The sequence below is a fragment of the Homarus americanus genome, unplaced genomic scaffold (genome assembly GCF_018991925.1).
Source record: "Homarus americanus isolate GMGI-L3 unplaced genomic scaffold, GMGI_Hamer_2.0 scaffold9431, whole genome shotgun sequence".
Classification (NCBI taxonomy): domain Eukaryota; kingdom Metazoa; phylum Arthropoda; class Malacostraca; order Decapoda; family Nephropidae; genus Homarus; species Homarus americanus.
In genome coordinates, this window is record NW_024738680.1 from 251,109 (window position 1) to 259,356 (window position 8,248).

The 8,248-nt window shown below is 37.5% G+C and overlaps 1 protein-coding gene across 1 annotated transcript; it reads right to left on the reverse strand.

Moving 5' to 3' along the window:
• Window positions 1-1,372: 1,372 nt before the first annotated feature.
• Window positions 1,373-8,020, reverse strand: LOC121874308 (sodium-dependent nutrient amino acid transporter 1-like). Its single transcript, XM_042378407.1, has 13 exons — window positions 7,509-8,020; window positions 7,198-7,371; window positions 6,809-6,893; window positions 6,295-6,508; window positions 5,646-5,781; window positions 5,359-5,493; window positions 4,992-5,095; window positions 4,488-4,674; window positions 4,183-4,359; window positions 3,743-3,842; window positions 3,387-3,563; window positions 3,031-3,125; window positions 1,373-1,968 (listed from the first exon to the last, which is right to left on the reverse strand). Exons 1-13 carry the CDS (start codon window positions 7,740-7,742, stop codon window positions 1,822-1,824), a joined length of 1,965 nt encoding a protein of 654 aa, XP_042234341.1. The 5' UTR covers window positions 7,743-8,020; the 3' UTR covers window positions 1,373-1,821.
• Between the last annotated feature and the right edge of the window lie 228 nt (window positions 8,021-8,248).

Sequence of the window (8,248 nt, forward strand, 5' to 3'; positions counted from 1 at the left end):
TAGAAGGAATACCGGAGCAAAGGGCATCATGCAGATTAAGTAGTACAGGTATACAAAACAGCCCTAAATGTGGTCAGTCAGGAAATCAGATCAGTCATACAGCAATTCAAGATGGAAGTAGCTCAAAATATTAAGAAAGATCCCAAGTCTTTTTATGCGTGTGCCAGAAGTACCCAAGAGAATCTACACCTCAGAGGTGGGAAATGAGTTAAGACAGATAGCAATTACAGACAATATCATCAAAAGGAAAATAGTGTAGCTTGAAGGAATTCAAAGCTCCAAAAGTGGATGGAGCACAGACCAATGTGATAAAGAAGGTAAAAAAGGAGATTTTTACCATACTAAGACTCTTATTCAGGATATCCTTGGATCAAGGTAAGGCGCCTGGGTACTGGAAATTAGCAAAGGTTACCCGAGTATACAAGAAGGGTACGAAAGGTGCAACAGACAACTGCAGGCCGATCAGTGGATCAGCTTACCAACGCAAGTATGCAAACTCTGAGAGAATTCTGGGGGACACAATCATCCAACACCTGACCAAACAGTTTTAACAATACATCACAACACAGTTTCATGGGAACAAAAATCCTGTCTGACAAACTTACACATGTACTGGCGAAGAAGATAAAAGTAAAAGTATTAGTTTTGTTTGAAGCAGATGTGTTGAAAAAGATATTGTTATACTGCTCACTCAGTGTTTATATTGTAATCATCAAAGGCAGTCAGGTTGCCAAGATACAGTGTACTGTATTGTGTGTTTTAATGTTAAATGCCAAATAAGATTTAGATTAGTTTACTGCAAACTCCAATGGGTGTTTTACTTATTTTATTTGCTAGAACTGTATTTTTAAGCATATCGTATTATTTTTAGCCCACTAAGTAAAGCGTGTTTGGTTGAAAGTATATGGCGAGGCAAGGAAGGAGTCGGCAGCAATGTTCCTTTTTTTGGAGCAACGATGATTACCAAAATAACGTTAATATTTCCCTGATAAAGAACTTACTAGATATGATGATCTTATCCCATGCCCAATTTGGGAAACAACCAACAGAAAATCATCTATGGCAACCTGGACCAAGGTGACTCAACCTACTGTATATGTACTACGATCATTAATGGTTTATCATCTTACACAGCCGGGTGGATCAGTTGCGTTCCATATACATTTTTAATTTATAGGCGACACAAATGAAAGATACCTCAGTGTTCAGACCATAAACATGTTCTGTACACATACTCACTTATACATAAACCTACCCACAAGTACACACCAGACACAGTACAGGTGGTTATCACTTAAGCAACACACTGCAGCACTCTGGTTGGTTCGTTACATACTGAAGTACGTTACAGGTTAAGGACTAAACAATTGTGTTGACAAAAGTTTTACTGTACAATATTTACATAGACTAGTGTACAACAAACACTGTGAAAAAATATATTCTGACTGGATGCAGCTTCACTGTCAAATAATAAGAATATGGTTCTTGATTCTCTGATCAGAACTTGTTTCTGCCTTATATATATATATATTTTATAAAATACAGTACGTACAGTACATAAATAATATGTATCAAATATTAATATCTACATCAATGGTGTATAAAATTTATGTTTCATTCCAAATCCGTATTTTAAACAATCACAATTTTACTGATAAGAACTGAATAAGCACATTAAACATATTATCAGATAACTAATACTGAATAATCATTCACTATCACTAGGTTCCTCAATGACAGTCATACACTGTACATTATGGAAATGTTTTGCCATTATTTACGAGATTTTTTTCAAAGTTACGCATTTTCTATATTTCCACTTCACACTGTCCTAGTGTCAGAAATATCATTCCGCAGAATTTTATCTTCTTGTGACTGCAATGTCTCCTTCATTATAAGCCATCCATCCTTGTGGTAAGCCTTCCTGGGCCCCCAGCCAGTCTTTGCAACAAACACAGCTTTCATTTTCTGTACAAGAAACAATACAGGTGCATAAAAATTTAGCCTCACTGAAGTTGGTTTAATACAGCTTGATGTTATGTTTGATATCTCATAATTTATCTATAAAGTTTAAAATATCCACACACACATTTGCATTCTAAAACAGTTATCTACCATTGTTCACTAAGCTTTTGTGTTATAACTGCTTTTGATTAGGTCTATTCCTCCACTTTGTATCTGGAAGTGCCTTACAACATTAGTCTTTCCTATGTTTTCACAGGTAAGTAAAAATTTCATGTTAGGAATGTGAAAAATGCACTAATGTATATCAGACTGGGATTTTTATCACTAGTTTCAATATACAATACAGAACTTTCATAACTATAACATGTATTATCTAGAAATATGAAATTTCATGAACTTTCTGGGCAATAAACAGACACATTTTCCATAAGTTAACAATGATATAGTGAATGTTGAGAATATAGTGTTATTATGGTATCTTATACAGTACGTGGCACACTGTTAAATGTTCAGGTTCTGTCCTTCTCTAGTGGGATGTACAATGAAAGACAAAAGTGGTGTCGTGAAATTTGGTGAAAACATATACTGAAGGGCTAAACTTTTGGTGGGCTCTGCCTTGTGGTAGGGGGCTCTCATAATGTTTTACGAGTTATATTTAATCTTCGGACAAAACCGCGACACGACTTTTGTGTTTGATTGTACAATGAATAAATTTAAACACCTTCATATCATTTAGATAAGATTGAGTCATAATTAATTGTACCTACATCACTTTAATTGTAAATTATAAAGCAAGCTCTATTCATTGGGTATATTATAATTATGTACTGTAAGTGATTGTTATCTGATGTAACCCAAACTGCTGCTTCTAAGAGTTAATGTGCAACTGTTGTCCACAAAAATAAATCGTTTTCATTCTATACAGTACTTCAGTCTTCAGTTATTTTCTCTAAACCCTGATACTTCTACATTATTCTCAGGTCAATACTTCAATTTTCCCTGCAGCAAGACACCAATATAAAAATTCAATCAGTCAAGTTAACTGTATAATGAATAATAACTGACCTCAGAGAAAGTCTCTCCATCAGTGATATAAACAGCTTGACAGAACCAGACGGGCACCATGACAAGCGCCACTCCAGATAGAATCCATCCACACGCTGTTGAAGATAATCATATTAGAAACACCGACCGACCAGCCATTCTCTTAATTGCCATATTTTCTGCTCTGTATATTTAAATATCAATCACTTAAAAAAATAATGCTATGATCACTCTGACAAAATTATAAAAAATATTGTTTTTTGTTATATTCAGGCACACTTAGGAACCATCAATCCAAAGTATGAAATACAATACAGTACAGAATATGATTGAATCTCAAAGTCAAGACATCAACTCTTGTAAGTGTTATGACTCACTGTAAGCTATCTGGGGATACTCCTGCCCTTCAAAGGTGGGAAGCTGAAGGTCAGTGAGGATATAGATGAGGATGGCAGCGAGACTGAAGGGGATGAAAAAGGACCAGCAAAACCTCCAGTATATGCCTAAGTCCTTACCTAGCATAAACTTAACATCATGCAAGAAGTTGTTGACACCTGAGAGAAGTTAGAGGGGCAAGAAATTGAATAAACATATCACAGGAGGAGCCGCAAAACTCATACTACAGTACAGTACAGTATCTTCAATTACATTTTGTTAATAAAGAAAGAGATTACATGAAGATATGGCAGACTAACAAGTATTTAGAGTACAGTACAGTGAAAATGCTTCTCACCATAGATATAGTGGACTGCTATAGTTTCTATGATTACAAGAACATAGATGACAAAGCCGCCACCAAAGTAATCCACCAGGTCCAAGATCCACTGGCCACCCTGAGGAAATGAGGATAAAAATGTTGACCGCAAGATGTAAACAGTACAAAATATGTACAGGTAACAAGGTTTTTAGGTACATGAATCACCTCTTTCAACACCAGTCTTGACTTACCGGGGGACCTCTCCTTTGAGCAGCTTGTATTGACACAGCATATCACCACTCATGGTAACTCTTGTTAGATGTAAATTACAGTAAGTGATGCTCTTTAAATCAGTTTTAAAAGCCTCAGCATAATATCTAAGACAAAAGTACTACAGTATAGGTGCACACAGTACTGTATCACAAAAAAAAACCAAGACTAAGGCCAACCAATGACTGAAGTTACAAATTACTCACTGGTGTCACGTAGACAAGGCCAACCAGGAAACTAATGATGCAAATTCCAAGAGTGACATAGGCTTTTCTCCAGGAAGGAAACTGGTCACAGATGATGGTAATGATGTTGCCAGTGAGTGCTGATGCCGTTCCTAGACCCAACGTAAACATCATCAAGAAGAATAATACTGCAAACACCTGTCACACAGGTAATGATTCATATTAGTATTGTTAACTTTTTATCTGTTAAATCAAAGTGATGCTTATAGGTGAAGAATATATAGCAATGGTCTTTCTTTCATAACTACCGGGTAAGAACTTCTCACCTGTGGGGCCCAGTCAAATTTGCCGAGAGCTTCAGGATACGAGATAAAGGCGAGGCCAGAACCACCCCTTACCACATCCTTAACATCAGTACCCAGCTCATGAGCAAGGCTACCCAAGATGCTGAAAATGGTCACCCCTGCCAGCATTGACGTGAGGGTGTCAACCAAGCTGATGATCCACGCATCCCTGATAAACAAAGGATTTGTAAAAAAATATAAATAAAAAAATACTTTCAGTATATCACTGAAACTTTATTTTTCAAGAGAAAAGAACTATATTACTATATTTCCATTTAATGAAGACAATATATATCATTAACATAATACAGTACAGTATGATGAACTATATACTAATTCTCAATATTACCTTTGCATTACTTAAAATAAGTACAGTACAACTCACTTTTAAAATAATTTGTACAATATCTCATGAAAATAACGAACTAGATCATAATATACTGTAGAATCTGCAAAAAATCCGAGGAGGTAAAAATATATTCTCACCTGTAGATGTTGTGTTTGAAGTCATTGTAAGATGAAAAGGTGATAACGGAGCCAAAGCCGACTGAAAGACTGAAGAAGGACTGAGTCACCGCTGCATACCACACCTGTACACCAAACCATAACAGGGAAGGTAATTACAGTCAATAATCAAAACCAACCTCAGATGCATTAACCAGGGTAATGAGGTGATAATCAATTGAAATTCTTTGCAATCGAGACAAACTCAGTTAGTCTTAACAGAAAAATAAATACAAATTGACGAGGAAGTTAGTTAAAAGCACATGATGGCATTAGCACACTGTCATGTAACCTAAAAAAAGTCTACTGAAAGTGCAAGAACAAGATATATTAACTCACTGTTACTCACGTTAGGGTCAAGGAGCTTTCTCCACTGAGGTTTTATGAAGTACAAGACACCAGCAGCAGCACCTGGGAGTGATGCCCCACGGGCGAGCAGCGTCAACAGCACCAGGTAGGGGAAGAGTGCCGTAAAGTATGCCACCTGCCACCCAAAAAACCCAACTAAAGTCAATAACCTTACGATTGTATACATATATATATATATAGTCAATGTATTATTCAAAAGTGGTTCATGTAATTATCTATATATAAAAATGGTGTATTTTACCAAAGCAAAAGCAATTATGAACTGACCTTGCCTGATGACTGGACACCTCTGATGAGGGTGACGAAGAGGATGCTCCAGGACAGTAGCAAACACAGTGCCTGTCGCCAGTCTGGCACACCAATCCCTTCATCGATGTTGTCTGTGCGGTGTAACACATAGTTACTGCAGTACATAATAAAGGATTAGGGGAGGGTGTGGTTAAGACGAAGAGTGTTGATAACAAGAAAGAAGGGTGTGTAGTGATGTGAAGGAATAGGACTGATGCCAAGTTGAGGAGGTATTGATAAGACAGTAAACTGACAACACTTGTCGAACATTATGGAAACACACTGTTGTCTGTGAGTGAAACAAGGGAACACACTATTATAATCACTAACATAGTGCAGGTTGGTTGTGCTTTAAAGGAAAAAGCTGCTGATGAACACAAGACAAATCATGGTTGATGGAGGCTATATGAGAGGGTAGGGGTGTATAAAGCCACCTCTTGTGGGTGGCAATTAGGTAATTAAAGATGTTGATTAAGTTACAGTTATTGCTATCAGAAGAGTCAAAATTAACAAATGGATTATTGTGTTATAACACAAGGTAGCTTTTCCAATGATCATATAATATATGATCATTGGAAAAGTGTTTCTGAGTGTTTCACATTATGTGAAGCATCTCCACAACACCTACAGGAAATATTGTTCAGAAGAAGACTGAGATTCGTTGGTGAAGGTTCGGTTAGAGGCGGCATCAACACAGTTGAGGTCAGCCCAGGCAGGGTCACAGTAGGTCCAGGGAAGCACCGCACTGAATGACTGGGTTAGGTAGAATACTGTCAGTGCCATCAATGAGCAATAGTAAGTGACAACAGACCACGTAGCAACCATCTGGCCATATCCAAGACCTATTAATATAAACACGTCATTACATCTCAGCTAAATTGTTTAAACAAAATAGGACTAACAGATGAAGAGCTGCTTATACTGTACAGACATATAGCCCTCATCCAAAACAAAACTAAGCAGTATTGTTTGTAAAGATCAAGCTGTATAATACTGTGCTTCATTATTGCCATTATATGGGTGAGTCATGAAACTGGCAGTTGGTAAAACAAGTACAGTAAGTGTCATATTAGAATCTTAATAAATTACTACTGAGATTGATACTGTACTCCTATTTAGGTATAATACGCAGAACACAGCACCTTTTACCGCTGGCACCATCTTCCACACCTTCACGCTGCCGGACGAAGAGAACTGACCCAACGCCAACTCCATAAAATACAGCGGCTGTGTTGGGACAAGTTTATCATTATTATATAGTGAAATAAAAAGTTTTACTCAATTGTTTCGTATGTTTTAAAGTTTATCTTTAAATAGAGTTCATCATTCTTAAGCTCGATTCTGCAGCACCAACTCTCAAAAAACACTTTCATAAAACGCCAACATTATAAATCAAATATATTTTCATATGTTAATAATAGTGACTTTGCAACAAGTGAAGTCCCTTGTTACCTCCCATTTCCTAAACGACATATCACCTCCCAGTCCCTTTACCTGAAGCACAATAACCGAGTCTTCCTACATGACTTACCCTGCCAATGAAGATAAGAACAACTAGGTAGGGGATGAGGAAAGCACCGCCACCATTCTCATAGGCGGTCATTGGGAATCTCCAGACATTCCCTAGACCCACTGACATGGAGATGCAAGAGAGCAAGAACTCTATGGGGCGTGACCACTGTTGTCGCTCATTCTCTGACGTTTCCTGATCCAGAGAGAAAGTGCTATTAACTTTAGGCTACAGGATCAAAATTAATAGGTATAGAAAATAATCATATAATAGCTACAGTATATAGAAATACAAAGTGGTGTACCAGTGACTTGTGTTCCACCTACACTTACATCAGTCTTGTGAGCTACCAGCCGTGTCTTGCTGTTCCGGCTGACATCGTCATCTTCCCCAGGCTCAGGTTTGATGTGGTAGGGGTCAGTTATTTTCAAGATATGGTCTGGATCTGACACCTGTGGATGACGCTGCATGTGGTTGTGAAGAGGTTCATTGTAGACAAAGGTGTCATCCTTGGACTGGTGAAAGTTGTCATGAACATGGATATCATTCAGTGGTAAGGGAAACATATAGCCTGTTACCCTCTGGTGTTGTGGTAGTTGCTTGAATTTTCTGCTGTGCTAATCGGTTTGGTGTTTCCTCCTAGTTGAATGTTATGGCTATCGTCGAGAATACTCTCTGTCACTTACTGTAGGTTAATGTTACCACAATATTTTACTCACATGAATATAATCTTATATCACTTCGGATTATAGAAAATCTTGAGAATATATTCGTGGGTTTGGTTGTAAGGCTGCAACTGCTGAGGTGTGTTTCCACCCGAGTCTTCGAATGTTCTGCGAGTTAACACACAGAAGCTCTCTTTTATAGAAATAACCTTCCTCACTTCCGGTATTTTAAGCACCACGTAGACAGTTGCATAAGGTAAGCATGTTTCTATTATCTACAGGATGAGTTATCACTCTTTATCGCTTATCAGGGGTTCCCAATGACGTAAAACATCCTCGTAACCACTTGAAAAAAGTGGCTTTATTCAAATCAATCCACCTAATACAAGAGGAAATATTTTTTTTAT